The sequence below is a fragment of the Prinia subflava genome, chromosome 4 (genome assembly GCF_021018805.1).
Source record: "Prinia subflava isolate CZ2003 ecotype Zambia chromosome 4, Cam_Psub_1.2, whole genome shotgun sequence".
NCBI lineage: Eukaryota > Metazoa > Chordata > Aves > Passeriformes > Cisticolidae > Prinia > Prinia subflava.
In genome coordinates, this window is record NC_086250.1 from 17,541,536 (window position 1) to 17,561,962 (window position 20,427).

Consider the following 20,427-nt stretch of genomic DNA (forward strand, 5'->3'; position numbering starts at 1 on the left):
ACACAACACCAGCACAGCATGGTTTGCTTGTGAGCACAATACAAATAATTCCCAAAGAGAACTGTCCTGTTGTTCCTGTCCTGTCTGCCAAGGCTTCAGTCACCACAAAAGCATGGCATCTCTCCTGATCCAAGCTGGTCACATTTTGAAATGTTTTCTGGTAACTGTGTACTTAGAGCAAGAAGTTCAGGGAATTGAACAGAATTTAACTTCCTAGGGAGCTCGAGCTTGTGCCTGACTGGCTTTGGTTTCTAAGATGCAAGTTCACGTGTACATTTCCTACAGCAGCGTTTTTTCTGTAGCATTTTCCTACAGACCACACGGTGTTATGCTCATGAAACATTTCAGGAGACCCAGGAAAAAGGAAGCTGTTTACTGCACCTCAGGTGCTATCTGCTGGTCAGACCAGTGGCCACAGGTTATAACCTCACTGACGATCAATCGGTGTTGTGGTGTTCTGCTGATTGACACGTGGCTTGAATACAGAAAATCCAGGTGACCACCCTATAGCTGAGTTAGGGCTGTAACCAGAGAGGGTTAAAGGCTTCTGTTGAGAGGGCACAACACCAGGGGAAAAACAAAAATGGGGAACAGGGTAACACCTCTTCATGGCATGGACCACTCAGGGTATAAGAAGGCTTCAGCTAAGGATGCTTCAGCTCAAATGCTGTTACATCATCTCTCCTTTTTACTTGGTTATTTTTTTTTAATCAAATCCATAAGAACCCCATTCTTTGGGATACCTCCCTACCCAAATGTGACTGAAACTAGCCAACAGGTTCTGAAAGTTGAGGGAAACTAAGGATAAACACATGTACAAAGTGATGGTGTCTCCATAGTAAATCGAGCTAAACAGTTTTCACAATTAAGATATGCAGAAAGCATCACAGAGTTATCCCATATAATCGAAGGGCTCAAAAGACAGCTTGGTTACAAATATGATAATAGGCCAGCTCTACAATGATTGAAGAGCAAGGATGCCAGGAGGCTGAAAGAACAGCAACAAAACCTCACATTTACAACAGAAGAGGAAGCAAATACAAAAGCCAAGTAAGAGGCAAGGAGAAGCTACAGTAACAAAAATGCTGCTAATAAAATCCCACCCATGACACTTTAACTGAATTCAGCTGTTTTGAAATTATCTTCTTGACATATGCTTTTGTGCAGGCAGGCAAGCTTCTAACATCAGTTTCCTAAACTACAACATACGATAAAGCATTATCAACCATTTTTCACCTAATCCATTTTTTACAAAAACACTGCCTGTCCCCTGAGGGAAAAGCAAATGATGAAACAGCTGAGAAAAAGACAACTTATTTTGTCTGTTCATTTCCCTCCCTACTTCTGATCTACTTTAAAAGTAGGTGAACTGGATCCAGAAGATCAAAAGATCATCTCAGCACACAAAGTGTTTTTTTCCAAAGAGTTGTTGGGAAGCAGTAAAGAGAAATCAATACTGTAAGATGTTCATTGTGAACAGTTTGGCTCTCTCTGTGAAAGGATTCCCCATGTCCTGGATTGTGCTACAGGAAATCACACCTGGATTATGCAATCTGCTGGGAGCATGGAGTCAACTGAACATTGGAGATCATTTGTTCGAAAGCAAAAAGGATAATCACAGTTCTTAGGAGAGCTATTAGTTAAAACAGGCCTTGGAAGTTTATTTCCACTGTCCAATTCTTCACAGCAGGTTGATTCACGTGTACTCAACTTCTCACCACTACAAGTGACTTAAAGGATAAGGTTTATCAAACAGTTGATGCTAATCACCTATAAAAAGAACTGGTCATATAAATGTAAAAAATGACTCTCAGATCCCTTTGTTCTGCCTTGTATTTTCAGCACTTGGATACACGCTCTTTCCAGTAAAAGATGGGCCCAGCATTTACTTTACTACAACTTCTGATTCTACAGACAAGGGTGGGATGCCATAGTTAAAACCCAGGAAGGGATTTCTATTACATATTCTAGAACACACAAGACAAGAGCTTGAGAGGCAAAGAGTGTACTACCTATTTACCAATTCATTCCTTCAGGGAAAGGGCAACAGCTGTGAAGTCTGAAGCAAAGAAAACCAACTGTCTGCAAAGTGAATGTTTATTCAGAGTTTTCCTTTCCACCCATTAACCAGAAAATAGGAAATATACTGAATGAAAAAATAATCCATTAGTTTAAGGTCAAGACACAGCCCTAACTTAAAAAAACCCAACAACAAAAAAACAAACAAAAAAACACCCCTGCAAATAAAATGGAGTGCTTTGTGCTGCATTTTTCCTCACCCCATGACGTGCATTTTAATTTATGGCTATTCAGCCTTGTTTCTTCAGAATGTGACACATCCTATGCTAAGCTTGTTTCTGTCACGTTTTTGTACGGCACAAGGAATATTATTTTAATTTTCTGCTTCGTTACCTTCATAATGAACAAGCCCATGGAACTCCCTTAAAACAATATTGTATTAGCAAAGTTACTGAGTCAAACACTGAGGAGGAATATCCAAAGCTTCCCAAATTAATGAAATTATCTTTGGAAGCACCAACAAACTTGTAAGTTAGTACCGAACATCAATCTCTGCTCGTGTCTGGAGTGAAGTCCTGGTGGCAGGAAAAGGGACTGCAGGAACACTGCAGATGTGCCCCTCACACCTTCCCTTAAGGCACTCAGTAGGGACTTCTAGCAGTGACAAAACTGCACAATTAAGCAAGCCACCAGCCCCTGTTAATGTGGCAGTTCCTGTTTTGCTTGCAAAAAAACCCTGAACGGAGACACCATCACTTGAAGCACCAGGAGAGTAACACTTTGGACACCAGTGGAGACATTTCAGACAGCAGGATGCCAAATTTTCAGGAGAATAAGAAAATACACATCCCATTATGCAGACCAATTAACTGTTAGACTGTTACCTCGGATCGGCTTTTCAGAGAGAAAACTGGATCTCCAGACAGAGCCCATGATGAACTTCAGTTTCTTGCTATGTAACACTATGGAAAGCAAAAATGACCTGATCACACACAGCTCAAAGTGCTGATCTTAGTGATATTCTCCTTTTCCAAGTACAGGCTATAGTTTGGTTTTTGTTTTTTTTTTCACAGAACGTCAAACTATACACTTACTCACTGGTGTAAATAACACACACTGGAAAGAAAAACAAGAGAGAGGAAGAGACTCAGCTTGGAAAAAGAACCACCAATTTTCGTTTCAAATGTAGCTGAACAGAAGACTTGAGAGGGAACAGATTAATGATTACAACTGCTAAACCAGGACTTTACTATAATGTTATCATCATGTCCAGATGTTGGTTTTGCCTTTGATAGTTTTTTGAGGTTTTACTTACAAAAATACAGACATGCATCTAGTCTCAGAGCATCTGCATGCATTTAAAATGCCTGTAATATCAGTAAGAAACTGACCTTTATGCATTCTGCACTACCACTCACCTGCAAAATGAGGAATATGGTGATGGGGTTAAAAAAGTTTGTTTAAATAAAGAATATATAGTTTACTAGTAGTACATAATTAGTATTAGCAGATGCATTCAGTGGTTATTCCAGAAATGCTCTACAGTAGTTTTCATGCCTACAGGTTGTAATACTGCCCAGATAATGAGTTTAAATCTATGCAAAACTTGGGTACATGAGGTGTGTATTACTGACACTTCTTAATGTATACTGTATCTTCTAAAAGTTCATTGCTGTTGGAAGCTTTTAAAAATAAGTCTCTTAAAAATGGACTTTTTCCCTTGAAAGTATTACATATATCTGATTACCGTGCTGCCAAGCTGAAATACTCCCTCCATCTTTTATTCCAAAACAGATGGCAAATAACAAGCACCTTGGAATATTCTCTGCTTATAGTATTTAGCTTGTGGGTAAGGACTTTCCAGCTTTCTGGGTTAGCACCACATCTCTAGAAAACTGCTGCAGATCAAGGAGCACCAGCACAGCTGATGTAACTGTCTCAAACCAACCTTCCCATACTTAATAGCTCCATGTGGGTCCTAAGCTGAAACATCCCAGACTGAATTTGGCTACAGCTTAAAAGCAAAGGGATGTGTTTAGGAACAGAAAAGCTTAAAGTGGTCAGTCTCCAAAGGCAGTGGAAGCACTATAGCTGCTGAGACAGTGAATGTAAAAGGGGATGGTTTTATCTTTTTTTTTCCCAGTTCCTCACAATTTAGACATTTAGATTCTTTCTGTGAAGTGTGTCACCACTCAACTGGGAGAGGAGACAAAGTGGCAAGACTTTTCTTAATGTTTCTGCAAGTTTACCAACGTTACCCTACTCCAAAGTAAACTTCTACCCTTAAAACAATAATCCAATTCTTAAGCAGTTAAATTCACAATCCCTGTTAATTAAACTGTTATTATGTGAAATATATAATTACTGATTAATTAACCCTTATTTTAACAAGTGTCTGTAGGCCAGAGGCTTTCTTTTTCATTCCACATAAAACTGTATCTGCAGTGGTGTAAAAGACAATTTAGGGGTTTTTTTTTCAAACTAAAATTATTTTACATGAAGTTTCTTCAGAATGTCAAACGACTGAAGTTATACCTTCTCTAATGTCTTTTGATAACCTTGCTTACTCCTTTAATAATTAACTATGTCTCAATTCAATTCTTTAAAGCATGCTACTTCCCTACATAAGTTCATGTCAGTTCAAAAGTATCAAACATTAAATACTCATTAATTTCAGCCTTCCTTAAATTTGCTTCTTAGAACAGTGGCTATGGGATGTTCAGTTCTCCTGTAGTCAGAGTGTCACTGGGTTAACTAACTCCAAACCCCAATTTTCAAAACTCTCCCCTTAGGCTAGCAGGTTGGTACAACTTCAGCAAAGCTAGTTTTGGAGAAACATCAATTACAGAGACTTTGGAAGAATTTTCATTGTCTTGGTTAGAAGAAGATATAGCAATAAAATAAAACCACAACTTTGGTTTACAAAGTATAGCTTTTATTATACAGACTGCTTAAATGAGTTTTCAAATATAGATTTTAAAAATGAGTGTTTCAATACATACATTCTGAAATAACATTATCACATTTACATTTGAAATATTTATTGCTAATATGTTAAATTTTTTTGTGTTTTACCAAGTATTAACTATTAAGTATATTTTAAATGTTCAATAGCAATTAACCCATCATTGAAATGCCATCTCTAGACATTCTCTAGTGCATATATGCTTTTGTAGGGACTCAGGCATTACTCTGATTTACAGGTTATGGAGAGCATGAATATGTCACTAGGCTTAAATGTGAACCATGCTTAAGTTACAGAAAAAATAAAAGCAGGTAACCTACTGAAGTGGCACAAATAACTAAGAGAGAAGTTATTGACTCAGTCATAAAGGCTAACAAACTTACATACTTGGAGTTTCAGTTTTGGTCTCCTCTTAGTCACAGAAAGAATGTGAAATACCAGAAAGTTAATGACTGCCTGGCACACAGCATTCCGGTATTATCACAACATTCTGAGGAATTCAAACAGATTGTGAAGGATTTCATGTGGAACAAATTGTATTAAAGAAGATTCTTTAATGAAATATCATTTTTGAGACACAGAGTACATCATGTAATTTTGAGGGGAATCTTCAGGGCACATCAGGCATTTCTTTATATTGCTCCTCACTGCATGCCTCAAGAGGTGCCAAGGCAGTTTTATCCTTATACAAACTGAATTTTAGCTTCTTTGCTGAAATTACCAGCAAAGGCACCAATTTGGAGGTGATTTCTCAGCCTGAGCAAACTGCTCAGCCACAGCTTCTTTTGAGTAAGGCCAAGGAAGTCAGCAAATGGTTTCAACTGACCCACATAACAGTGAACAAGCAGTGAGATTCCATTCATAATCTCCCAGCTCCTTGCTTTTTTCCCAGTGTCATTTTCAAATCAACCTTGCCATGTTTGTACCTTTCTACAACACTGCAACCTGAATTGGATAAATCAACCCTTCATGAGTAGGAGTTCCTTTATCAGCTTCATACAGACTCTAATGTGGCACTGAATAGCAGAATATGGTTTGAAAATAGATTCAAAATAGGTTTCAATATATTTTTCACTTGTATTTTAGTTTTTCTCAAATCTGAGTATCACTGATTTGCAGTCACCATAAGAGAGCTGACATATGTAATTCTTGTTGCATCACTGCAGATATAGGACATTGATAAAAAAGTACAGTTCATCAATGAAACACTTTCATTTTCCAAAGTTAATTTACTTTTATGTTATGGGGCAGAAAGAAGGCAACACAGGTTAAATGTGTTAAACAGAAAATCTAACAATGACCAGAATGCAGTTTTAGAGACATGGAGGTTTAGAGGTGTGGAATTCTTAGATCTCTACAAAGTAATTTCATCAGAATCAGAAACTGCAAGATCTCATGATTCATTTTCATCATGGAAGGGTTCAGGTTGAAACATGCTGCCTGTTCAAATGTTCCAGAAGAGAACATGGAGGATCTTAGCTCCTAAAAACGCCACCAGATAAACCATGTCACCCATGTGATGCACAACACGTGAGCACTTAACAGAGGTTTCCAAAGGCTGAAATCAATCTCCTCAGTCACTGAATGAAGATTCACTGTCAGAACTGTCTTCTGCTTTGCCATCATCTCCCCAGGCAGGCACAGGGGCATCTGGGGTCCTGCAGGCAACAAAAACATTCTGTGTTGCACATCCAGCTGAGAACACAAGCAGCTCAGCACGTAACACCACTGTCCTTGCACGACAACTGCAGGCTCTTCATTGCCACAACATTTCACACATAAACTGTTTATGGTTCACAAACTCACACCTTAGTGGTATTGCTTCACCTACAACTGAAAGGCAAACACTAGAGACTGTAACTCACTGGACATCAAAACTCTGTAGACACCAGTGTGAATGCATGCCTTTGATGCCATCAGAAATGATGACAGATCATTAAGAAGTGGCAAACACTTGTAGAAAGAGCTGAAAGCAGGCAATAATGATTAATTCAATTTTTTTTCAGTCTTCAGAGGTTCTAGGGCTGAAAGGAACATTCTGTACACCATTGAGCAGTGTAAATAGTACATGAAAAAAATAAGACAGGAAATGAACAATATTGTATCCAACTAAAACTGCAGGGATAATTTAGTGAAGCAAAAAAGAATTACTCAGAGTGGAATTTGGCTAGAACATTGGGTTAAATTTGACATGCAAGAGCAGCCATGGGATTTTTATTGACTACAAATGATCAGACCTCTTGTATTTAGCTTCAAAGAGAATATTTAGGATGTATCTTAACACTGTGGCAAAATGTTTGCTTGGGGAATCTATTGGAAATGAACGTGAGAGAAGCAAGCCATCTGAAAACCAACTAACATTACTGCCTGAAGATGCTGGCTCTCCATGGACTCTCCCTCCTCAGTATGTAATCAATTTGACATACAAGCAATACAGAGCCTGATAAAGGCTGAAAGCAAGGTATAGAAAATACACACATAATTATTCTCAGGGGTAAATGACATTCAGAGAAACTCACTTCCTGTATGACAGCTAACATCTCTTGGATAAAATACTGCATTTTAAACTAAGCTGACAGTTGTATTAATCATCCTGTTCTTATTATCTTGGGGATATAGAATTTCTTTTCCAACATTAGTTCTGTTTAGTATAATTTCTCTGTGGGGAATCCCTAAGGTAACTTTTAAGTGTTCCTAAACATTCTTGGTGCAAAGATGAGAAGTGTGTTAAAGAACTGCAGAAGAGCCTTCTCCCTCCCTACTGCACACCTCTAAAACAAATGAAGAAAGCCTTTGCTTTCTCATGCAAATACCACTTCACAATATTATTCATTGTTTCCGTGGTAATGACAAAACAGAAGAGCTGTGCAAAGACGTGTGATCTGGAGAGACCAGTGCAAAACCTCTCATTTATTAAGAAGAGGAAGATGGTGCTGGAATTCCTTTAGTTCCTGAGAGCAGGACAAATTCTTCTGGAATTGAAGACAGGCAAGAGAGAAAGGATAAGAAACAAAAGTTAAAGGTATGTAAATTGGGAGCTTGGTAGAACAGGCAGTTACCAAACGCTGTGAGAAGTTGAGAAAGGAGCAATAACCAAGGTGGAAAAGCCAAGGGAAGAGTGTAGAAACAATCTTGTATCATTAGAATTAGCACAACTATAACCACAAATAACCCATGCTCAGCCAATGGCAAGGAGCTGGGGCCTCTGCAGTAAGTGACTGAGCAGACAGACAGCCATGTGTACATCTTCCTAATTTTCTATGGGACTGACTGAGCAGACCTAAGGAAGCTGAAGACCCAAGAAATGTGGTGTGAATGGCAAGATTCACATGACATATAAAAGAAGAAGCCTATAATATCAAGATAAGAAAGCAAGAATATTGAAAGGTCACCCCTGGTACCTAACATGTTTCGCATTATGCACCTGGCCAAATAATTAACTTTCTTTAATCAGTTTTCAAACCAATTACACTTTAAGGAAAATCTGACTAAGCATTACTGTTGCACAGATCTTTGAAGATGGATTTTGAGGTCTAACCCTAAATATATTCTGTGGGCCTCAATCCACAGTAATGTTTCTGTCTTAAGGCAAAATAGACAATCAAAAAGCAGACACTTCTAAAAAAATAGCTTTTGAAATCTTACCCTATTTTTTTTTTGTTTTATTTACTATAAAGATCCACCCAAACATGAAGAAATAACAGCATTTATAAAAAGGTATGGACTTGAAAGCACAGCAAAAAATACAATACATTTAACATACATAGAAACCCCATATTTGCTAAACCTATTTCCAACTTGCATAGGGTCTTTTCTTTATTTTTCATTCAATCAGTAAAAAAAAACCCTGAGGAATAAATACTTTTGGCTTATCTAGACCAGGAAGTAGTTGGGAGCTAAAGTGACTAATCATATGATGATACTTCAGGTTATTTTATTTAACAAGTAGCTAGTTTCAGAATAAGTCTTTACAAAATGTAAAAATACTTCACTGGAAAGGTAAAATGGTTTTAAATACCCTGACAGTTTCTGAAAAGAATGCAAAAATACTTCAAAACATTTTGGTGTCTATAGTGTAAGAAGGAAAGTTAATACTTTCATCAGTTTAACAAATTCTGTGAAATAATACAGTAGAACTAAATTAAATGTCAACTGTAAAGTAAGACTAAAATTAATGTTTATGGCCAGACAAGAAGCTTTGAAAATTACTATCTATTCTTAGTAGTCTTCACATCAGGTTAACTCAATCAACAGCCAAAAATTTTAAACTGCTGACTTCAATTTACACTGTCAATTTTGAACTCAAGTTGTACACTCAATCTACTGAGGGAATCTGGAAACAACTGTGTTGTCCCTCATGCATCCAGCAAAACAAGATTGAGTTTGTTCTTGCTACTCTACAATAATGACATTTTCTTATTGGAGTGTTGAAAGCAGGGCAGTGAAAATGGCTACTGACCTTTTATTTGAGTCCTCATTGCCAAATGCACATTGTCAAATGTGAGCTTGTCACTGCTACAGCTCACACCACCTTGAACAACCTTTTCTAAGCACATTTTTCCAAGTTTTTTAAACACACAGTTGCACTGCAGCCCTACAGGGAATCACAAATTACTTACTCAAGAAGATCTGGATTTAGCCCCTCAGAAATCATTTTGTTTCGTATTGCCATTACAGGAACACCCTGTGTTGCAGGAGAAAGAATAATATAAAACTACTGGACACAAACAGGTGAGTTAAATAACACAGGTACTTTTAAACCACTCTTTCATATAAATTTATGCATGTCACTTCTCAAACAACAGCATGGAACAATAATCTCAGTTGCCATCAATATGAGCCTAGAAGCAAGAAATGACTGAGATTAAAGGCCCTTTTAATCCATCTTATATTTATGGCAAAACATCTAGAGAAAGTTGCAGGGAGAGAATCAAGACTGGATAGGTGTATTTGCAATTCATGCAGACAAAATCATGAAGCTGAAGTTATCTGTATGGGTAAGAATGTGGAGAAAGCACAAAGTAGCACAAAGACAGGAGAGAAGTTGTGCTAGGAAAGACTTGGGCACGCTGAAAGTATATCCGAGAGAGAGGAAAACCAGGGAAGCGCATCTGCCACCACTCCAGAAGGATCTCTTAAGGCAATGCTAAAAACTGGAGACGTCTAAAAAGCATGGAGAAAAAGGCACACAGGACATGAGAATAGAAGCACAATTTAAAAGTGACTTCTCTGAATGCAACTGCTTGTGCAAACAGGCTTAAATCTCCTGTGACTTGTGGACAGATTTCAGCCAATTATGTATGTGTTAAAAAAATTCCTTCCCTTCACTGCAAGTCCTTCCACAGCTTCTGCACTTTATTTTATTCATCAACACCTGAACATCCTCTTATCTTGGATCACATAACCAAGACCCACATCCTGTCATGAGATACATTTCAACAAACTGCTCCTATGTTTCCACTAGAGCTGCTCAAAGGCAACTTGTTGCTTTGCCATCTCCTGTTGGAAACCATCAGAAATACCATCTGGATCACTCCATGCCAATATAGGATATGCGAAAAAACCCCAAACCAAACAAAGATACAATTTCTGATTCAAAAGGGACAAAGTTACTGGTGGTCTAAGAAATTTTAAATGGAAAGTGGTGTAGGACTAGTATCTTTGTCCAAAAGCAAGTAGAATAGTGCTAAAATAAAGGGCAGCCATGACTAATGTTCCAGAGAAAGATGTGACTCTAGTGACAGCTCCACAGTAAGAATCACAATCAAGGCTTGTGCATGAGCACTGTGGACCAGCACACACACAGGTGCACAGTTCCAGCAATCTATCAGGCATAATGTCAAAAAAGGTCACTCAAATAGTTGCAGTGTAATAGCTTGAAATAAAAGAACATCTCAGTACTTCACAACTACTGTGCATTACAAGGTGAATATTTTGAGTATTTATTTATTTCATGATGGTTTAAAAATTCAGTCATTCTAGTATAGATTTGGACACCAGGGATTTTGTGTCTACACACCATCTTGTACTAATGCTTTCCCCCTGCTTGACTGCTCTTAGGGTACTTTTCCCTACCTTAGAAGTCACTGTTGAGTTGTTTAGACATCAACTCAAACCAAGTGAAACAGAATTGAATCAGATCAGGCAAAGTAGAATTCATATTTGATTTTAATCATAGGGAACTTGGTATAGGACTTCAAAGAATGGGTTGTTTTTATGTTCACACTTGGAGTATGTTTTATTCCAACACTGTGGCATTAAAATCTCTGAGAAAAAATCCTCTCAGTACCCTCACGTATCATAGATTCACAAAACTAATCTGAAGTTTAATCAAAATGCCCTTTTAGGCGTCTTATCTGAAGGACAACAATTAAGATTGTACCTATATCTGTTTATAATACAATCAGTGCATTACAATTACTTTACCCTTCACGCTTTCCTAAATTTTAATCTGCAAATATGGTACTGCTTTTGTATGGTTTCTTGGAATACTGTTGTAAATCTTAAAAAGTAAGAATTTAGTATCCTCAACTGCACTCCACCAAAATGAGTTTGTCACAATTTCACGGAAGAGCTACTTTTAGTGCAGAATGTTGCTCTTTTATACTACAAAAATTGTGAGTAATAAATAAATTATCAGTTCAAACAAATCTTCAACTAGAAACTTAATTTGGGCAAATAAATGACACTAACTGAAATACTTGACCGGACAAGGAGACAAGTTTGGCAAAGACAAAAACACATATTAATTTGTAGTATGTTAGTTTGACTTTCCTACCACACTGTTTACAACTGGCAGAGGAGTCACCAAGAACTGCCAGTACACAGGAGAAATGTGGAAAGTGAGATCTCACTCCTCTAGCAGTCACAAAAAAAAAATTTCTGAGTAATTAGACCATCCAGCACTTTCAAATCCACTCCGAAGTCTGGCACTAAATCAATACAGTAACACAGTGTTCTACTCTCTGCTACTATCCCACTGTTAGGTTTTCCAAATGGTCTGTAATAAGCTACCCATAAAGTGCCAACTTGTGATTCAAGTGAAAAATAAAGTTTGGAACATCATTCAAGGGATGAAGCAAACCAATTGTAATAATTTCTCTGAAAACTGAGTGAAACCATGAAGTTAGTTTTAACATAAGCAACATTTTATTAATATCATGACACAGTCATACTTGCCAATATTATAATATATATTTTAGAGGAAAATTTCCACTGACAAATTGAAAAGAAATTGAAATTAACTCTTTGTTTCTAATCTCATTTTTAAGTTTGTGGATGTGAAGTGACCTCTTAAAAATATCCCAAATAGTCTCCCATTGACCTCATTCCTTCATTAGATTTCACACTTGTTAATAGTGAGATTACAATAATTTATTTCCCATTTATCTGTAGCACAGATCACAGATAAAGATGTAAACAAAACCTGCATCACGAATAATAGGAAACTGGAGTGGAACCAGACAGCCAAGCAATCCTTGTATCTGTATTTTGGTCCTTACAGAAATATCAAATACTCCTGTTCTGGACTATACTTGCAAAGCTGTATCTTGTACCCTACAGCAGAATCAGCCTGTAATCAGTGTATATGCAGGGAATGACTCCAGTTTGCCAGGACAGCTCCACTTTCAGTGCCATCTTCTGTGCCTCCAGCTAATATCACTTTGCATTTACACATTTCACACCTTCAGTTCACAAGTCTACCAGCAGAATTTTGTAGAAAGATCTTGCCAGAAGCTGAGAGAATGTATTACATTAATTCATTTATAAGAGAAGATGTGCAAGAATATTGTGATGTTATCCTACCTTAAAGCTTACTGTTGCAATATATGTTTTCAGACATTTAAGGTTCACTTACAGCTGTGTGGTACATTCCACCAAAAAATAACATCCTAGCCAAAGAATGACATGAGAACTGACTTACCACTTGGACCATTTTGAGATATCTGGCATATCTTGGGTCCTTGGCCACAGTTGTGACATTTTCTGTTACCACCTCTGTTTTCTGTAACCCTTCCTCTTGTGTATTGTTCTGCTGTATATGAAGAACAAACCCTTTAATGGTTACGTGTACACACCACACCATGGAGAGATTCCAATCCATAAAGCTGGATATTTTAGGGTAAAGTGCAACTCTTCTTCATCAACATTATTCTGATCTACACTCACAAAATCAGAGGTTTCCTAGATCTTGTTGTTCACTTTCTACTTTTACTTTCTACTTTTAGATACAATTTTAAGTTATTGAACAACACATAAAAAACCATAAAGACCCTAATAATCTTGTTAAGTTGTATTTAATGAATAACACAGTACTAAATGTAAAAGGTCTTTTTATAAAAAACATTTATGAGGAGTTTATCTATGAACCTCCTCCAGCAGTCCAATGCCTTTTTTCCTCAAAATACTCGATTCTCTGACAAGTTTCATACAGATTATGTAACTTCTAAACTATACTTTTGAGTATAAAACATTACTTAAAGTAAAATATAATGTAATCAAAGTTTCCTTGAAAGTATTTGATTTAAAAGAAAAGAAAAATGACAAGAAGTTCTAGTACTATTAAAAAAAACACAGAAAGCTGTATTTTTTCTACATAACTAATCACTTGACAGCAGCATTGGGAACATCCTTTCAGAAATGTATGAACTTTATATACTGAAATATACTTTATATACTTTAGCATCCGAGAGGAGGAACATTTTAAAGCAAATGAACTCATGGTGAGTCAACCTCTAACGTGGCTGGAACACGCAATGCTGCCCAGTGTCTCTCCTGCTGCTGCCTGCAAATCAGAGTTACAATCCTTGAGGCAGACAAAAGCAGCACAGTGCTCCAGCTACTGCTTCTCCACAGCAACTTCCACCAAATAAGAGAATGAGCAGAGATCAGAACTGAGCAGTCCATGAGAAGAAACTGTAAGAGGAAACTGGGAAAAGAACTCAATCTACAAATTGGCCAGAAAGCCTCAATTAGTTAAATGGTGATCACAGGATCTAAATGTCTAGGTTAAGAAAATAACCAATCACATACATTGAACTCCCCAAAATGACAAAAAGTTCATTGTAGGAATAGTATCTTAATGCTGATTGCTTCTAATCAGCTGGCATTTTCTGTGCATGGAGGATAATATACAGAATATCTTCAATGTAATAAACTCTTTAGAATAAAGCATGCTAGAAATTCTAATTTGAGCTAAAAGCTCACATTCTGAAGAAATGAGACAAGACCTGCAATGATGTGATTTGAACTGTTATTTTTATTCATGACCTTCCCAGCCCCCTGATGTAATTCATGTTCATATTTTTAGTGTGATTGAAGAAGAGGAAGGAGAAATGTAGCATTAAAGTTAGTTCTAATTATTTAAGTCACATAGTTAAGAAAGGGTATAGCCTTTAAGTCACTTGTTAGAACAGTGCCAGGAGAGAAAAGCCTAGTCTTAGACTTTTACATTTGATTGCTCACTTCCAATAGACTTGCTTCTTCTATCTACTTGAAATTACATTAAAAACTTGACCTGGAGAGCTCTATTCCTTCAAGGTATGAGTTATGCTACATTACTTACTCCAGACTGAGGTGATCCAGCTGTCTGTTGATCTGAAGCAGCCTGGGGCACAGGACCATTTTCAACACTGTTCACATTTGCACTGGACACTTCAAATTTGACATCTTCTAGGCCAGGAATTGAGGATAACTGAATGCAGAAAACATCATCAAATAAGCAACAAGCACCTCATAAGACTACATGCATGACAAAATCTGCAGCACACTGCTTACCACTTATTGTCCAGGTAGGTTTACATTAGTAAAATTGTAACTTTTTGCTCCTATTTTTGGTATTTTGATTGGGAAAAAAAAAGCTTTCTATTCAGCTGCCAGCTACAATAAAAACTTTCACTGTTAACACAGGGTTGCAGAACAGGAAAGGCTTCCACACCTTCCCAGCATTTTGCTACTGCACTTATCAACCACATGAGAGTCATGCAATCTCTGCTACTTCCCCTACAGTGAAAGAAATCATGGCAAGAACAGCTCTATCACCTAACAGATGGGAGAGTGGTTACAAATTTTTCAATTTTCTACATCTTTCACTTTTTTTTTAAGGAAATGCTGTGAAGTGATATTAAACACACCTCAAATCAATTTGAAGGGTATTCTATTTAACATGAAGAATTCTGAAATAAATCATCAATTCAGATCATTCCTACATGTTTTGAAACAAATGAGTTAGTAAGCACTGTCTGTATTACTAAAATATTTTTTCCCCACAAAAATTTCCCCAATATTCCCTCCATCATTATTGAAAGAAGAACTTCTTAAAATTTTATAGTGGGTGATTTATTGACTTCTGGATTTTGTTGGGGTTTTTTTCTTCTAGTAAATGATATATTATATTTCCTATATAAGACCACGGATTATATCCTTTTGTCATTTCAGCTAAAGAAGATAAATACATTTACATTAGCTTTGATCCAGTTCAGGTCACATTTCAATATCAAAAAATTTGCAAGGCTTCTATCTATTTCAGCTACTTACTTCAGCTTAAGTCCTTACAGTCCAGTAACATAAAAAGATACTTTTGTTTTACAAAGGGGGTAAGAATTTACTTATTAGAGTTTGTATGGCAAAAAGTGTTCCTTTCCTGTTCCACATGCTTAAAAAACTCAAATTTTCCACTAGGTACTGTTGGTTCTTTTCTTCTGTATCAACTACATATTTAAATGTTACACAGTATATACACCAAAGAGAGAACTTCTGATATCAGGATCTTATATTAGCTCCTTCAAATCATTATGAAAACTTATTTGCTCAATTCAGAGTGTAAAAAGGAAAGTATTTCACATAATCTACGGGGCTGTCACTGTATGAAGATGAAGTCTAGATCCATACAAACCTTTGCATCCAGAATATTGAGCGTGGTTTCAATTTGTTGGATACGGAGAGAGAGTGCTGACAATTTCTATAACAGAAAACAATTAGGATGTGAAAACACTGCCCTATACATTTGCACATATAAAACAGTTAGCATCTAGTTTAAAAAAAATCACTTTGGTCTTCTCCCTGCTGAAGGCAGAGTACAGTGTAAATGAGATTATCACATTATGAAATAAATGAAGCAATGACAACCCTTTTTAGTACAGTAGCTGCAGTAGCACAAATTTTAAATAATTTTACTCTGCAGTTGGTTTTCCCACATAATGACAGAACTGAAGACAGACTATGTACAAAAGAAAGCCAAAGTAAATAGGGCATTACTTTGGGCAACTGGAGAATAATGGTAGACATATGGTACTCTCCCAGTTACCAAAAGATCTTTCTTCAAAGCTTTTTCCAAATGTGGAAGATGAAAAGTGATGATGTGTGTGTAACTAAGCAAATACAAAGAGAAAAATCTGATAATTAATACAGCAGGTGATTCAAAGTCCTGTACATTTAAAATCCACAATGAATCAGAACTCACCAGACACTTTATATGCTCCAGGTGCACCTCAATCAAATTTTGACTTTTTTTCTAAATACAACTTAAATAAATATATACAAATAAATACAACTTCAAATACAACTTTTCTAAATTACTCCATAAGAACTGCCAGTCTTTTAACTAATCACTCCCATACTCCACCAGACCTGTCCAAGTGAAGTTGGCTAGAGTGCTGGCTGGCAGATATGTACCACTCTGACAGCTTTCTGGCACCCTGGCAAGATTCTGCCTGGCTCTGAAGCAGAACTTTAACACCCTAAGAAAATGGCAGTTCTGCCAATATGCTAGAAAAAGTAGAAGGAGACTGACAGGAGTTAGTCATTTTGGATAGTGCACTGACTTGTTTACAGATGGTCCTTTGTTCACGAAGAGGAGTCAGTTCCTCTTGGAAGGAACTATGTGTCCTACATTTAACTGGATAAGGGGGAGGAAAGATGTACAAAAGACAATTATGCAATTTTATGGGTCTATTTGACTAGACAAGAGCCAATAAATTTAGAGTTAAGGATGGTGTCAGCACTGATTTTGAGTTTCTTGGCTTCTGTTGACTTACACCACAACCTTTCACATTAAAAACACTTCTGTACTTCACGAATACGAAAAACTTCTCAAGAAGTATATAGAGCAACTATTTAGTCTCTTGGGTAACAACACATTTTGGTTAACTAATAACTGTTTTATTAGGCAGACTTCACAGCACTGCTGTGTGCTCAAGGTGGCTTTAAATATAGGTGTTCTGATTCCCACAGGGCCTGTGGAAGAGGGAATACTGAGATCAGGTGACAACTGCATTTTTGGACAACTGACAACAGCATCATCAAGTGGTTACACTGTCCCACCTATCAAGTTACAAGTTTAAAACCTAGGAAAAATGACTTTTTTTCCTCTGAAGCTCCATATATTCATGTAGTAGCCAAATTTTATACTTGTCACGGGTCTGGCTTCAAACCTCATCAACAAATAACAGAATTTCTCAGATTACATGGCTTAGTCTAATTGGATTTGACTGCTGCTATAGCTCAGCTGGCTAGAGCTGTATAGCATTCTTTGTTGAATATACTAAGAAAAAGTACAAAATACCCTCTAAAGACAAAAAGGTTACACTCAAAGCTCCATTAGAAAACACTCCTTTTACAAGGAGGGCTCTTGTCCTGTTCAGTGGACAATTCTAATCTTGTTGGTCTGGTGTATTTCCATTGACTCTAAAGTCATCGCATAAACTTACTAATCCTAAATATTTTTATTTTTCTGTCTTTTTACCTGAAACTGAAGTTAAGGACTTCATGTTCTATACTAATCACTTGCCAAAAATGTCCTTTTTTCAACACAAGAACTATTTATGTTCAGCGCTTAGCGTATCACTCTTTTAAATTAAAGGTGATAAAATCTGAAAGTAAGTTTTGATGCACCACAAAAACATGGCATCCTTCTTTCATAACAAGATAAGAGCTAGAGATGAAGCTGCTCAGAATAAATTCCCTGTATCAGAAAGTTCAAAGACTGTTCCAAATGCAAAAGTTTAAGGAAACAGGACTGAGTGTGGCACAATCAAGAGTTCATGCAGATCTCTTGGGAAAAAAAATCTGTCTTAAGCACTTACTCAAAAGAAAACTTGAACAGAGAGCAAACTACATTTTTTGGTTTAAGCTACCATCAAAAATATTTAAATCAATGGTTCTCATTTCTTGAATTATTCAAATTGTACAAAGGGGCAGAGGAAAATAATAAACATACCTCTTCACAAACAGTAGAAAAGCGGTTGAGAAACTGCACTGTGTGAACCACAAACTGGTTTAGAAATGCTACAGTTCTTTTCTGCTGAATAGCAGGAACCTGTATTAGAAAATAGAAGAAAATTAGGTTACACATCAATATCAATTTTCACATTTGGATTGAAATAGCTGTTAAAAATGCACATTTTTAAAGAAAAAATTATCTGGAAATCTGTCTTACGTGTGCCTGCTATGAATGTATACATACACAAACCACTTTCTAATACACATATGCATTCACACAAATCCTTTGCCGCTAAAGATCTACTAACATGACAGCTGAGAATTTACAGGACACATAGAAAAGGCAACAACACCAACAAAATTAAGGATTGTTATCTTGAAGAAAACACATTTAGATGAAATTGTGACTATTCCTGAAAATCAGTGTTAATGTTTTTTCAGAGCAGTGAGGAAATAAGAATCTTTCCTTCTGGAGTTTAACAAGGAAAAGCAAACTTGGCCAGCCATACTAACACTCAGTTACAACTAACACCATGGCTAAAACTAAAGTGTAGTGATGTTGCTGTCTAAGTATTTAGAACCCTACTGGTTCTCATTTGCAAGTCCAGACTACCTATCAAAAATTATCCTCCAAATCAGTTTCAACGCTCACATACTTTTCAGACTAAAATGTAGAATCTTATGTTTGCCAGAAAGAATGGTGGTCATATTGTAACATGGAGTTGGCATTTTAATTTAAACCATTACAGAAGACTGGAATCGGGAAATTTCACACCAAAGTTTATGTATAAAATTTTGCTGCCTCGGGGTTAATAACCTTGGCCAATTGCTTCAAGTCTTAACCTTCACAGAGGAAATTAGCCTATGAAATCGCCATTGATTTAAGTAGATTTACAAGGAATATTATTAGCAGCCAAGATTCTACTGCACTTATTTTTGTGAATACAGTGACTCTCTGGTCTCTTAGTCGCTGATTTATCAATATACAATTCACTACAGTTATCTTAAAACATCTTGACTTTTTGTGAGATTTTTGTTGCTACTATCTCAAGCCCTCAGCCTTTGCACTGCACAATAGCATCTGCTGAAGTTAAATTCTGGGGTTCCAAAGATCGCCAAGAAGTGCTTATGACTTTAGCAGATCTCTGTGGGGTGGCACAGAGCATGGAAGAATCACTGGGTCAATTGGAACTGTCCTATCTTTATGCTCTGTATTGAGGAAACTCAGTTTAAAAAGAAAGTTTCCGCAACATTAAAAGAAATGAATAAACAGCTTTGCATGGGATTTGCGTCCCAGATCGATGTTTGAAACGGCTTAGTCTTTAAATATAACGTTATCACTGAACTTGAAGCAAAACGTCTCCGGAAAACAGCTGGGGACACAGGTAAGGGCCGGGGCCCGCTCGTCCCCGCACGGGAGCTCCCCTCGCCCGCTGCCGCCGGGCCGGGCCGGGCCGGGCCGGGGGGACGCGGGGCTCGCCCAGCACCAGGGCCAGCGCAGCCGCCGGGGGGAGGAGCGGCAGCCCGGAGCGCCGGGCGAGCGCAGCCCGTACCTTGGTGAGGTCAATGCCGGAGCCCACGATGGGCAGCCCGTCCTCGTCCATGCCCGCGGGCCGGGGCGGGCGCGGCCCCACTCCGCAGCTCGGCCCCGCTCCGCGGCCTCGGCCCGGAAACAAACGCCGAGCTCCGCGGGGCGGGGCGCGCCCGCCGCCCGCGCTTCCTCCTGGGAAACGCAGTCCTGCTGCAGCCCTCATGGCCGGCTGTGCCCCGGGACAAACCCCGAGGGTAAACCCCGAGCTCCTGGGGCGCCTTCTTTGGCGCCCATGTTGCGATGCAAGTGATGACAGCCGCTGTGGGGCCCGGCCGTGGCAGGGCGGGTCACACCACGCACCGCTCCACAGGCCTCAGGACGAGGCCTTGCATAGTGCTGCTTGGGAAGCGGCGTCCCCTGCGGTCAAACGGCAAGGAAGTAGCGAGAAAAGCCAGTGAAGGAATCGTTCCTGTGCTCATACGCATAATTTGAGTGGGGAAGAGCCGCACTTTGGATATGGGGAGCAAAAATAGGAGCACTGAATAGCCTCAAGTTCTTCCAAAGGAGACAAATTCGGGGTGATCTGGAGTCCCTGTCTACAGCAGTAAATCCGAATAGATTGTGGTGGGTTTCCATATTTTGTGGAAATTCTCCATGGTTACATCTAAATACTGCTGCGTTTGATAAACTCTCC

At 38.0% G+C, this 20,427-nt stretch overlaps 1 protein-coding gene across 2 annotated transcripts; it reads right to left on the reverse strand.

Annotated features, from left to right (window-relative positions):
* Positions 1 to 4,932: 4,932 nt before the first annotated feature.
* WASHC3 (WASH complex subunit 3) lies at positions 4,933 to 19,912 on the reverse strand. 2 transcript variants are annotated; one of them, XM_063395698.1, is made up of 7 exons: positions 19,756 to 19,912; positions 18,201 to 18,299; positions 15,879 to 15,944; positions 14,550 to 14,678; positions 12,909 to 13,016; positions 9,604 to 9,668; positions 4,933 to 6,642 (listed from the first exon to the last, which is right to left on the reverse strand). In XM_063395698.1, the coding sequence occupies exons 1-7, from the start codon at positions 19,804 to 19,806 to the stop codon at positions 6,558 to 6,560; spliced, it is 603 nt and encodes a 200-aa protein (XP_063251768.1). In that variant the 5' UTR covers positions 19,807 to 19,912; the 3' UTR covers positions 4,933 to 6,557. The 2 variants fall into 2 exon arrangements, with proteins under 2 accessions (XP_063251768.1, XP_063251767.1); XM_063395697.1 differs by having other exon boundaries at positions 12,909 to 13,019.
* Positions 19,913 to 20,427: the final 515 nt, after the last annotated feature.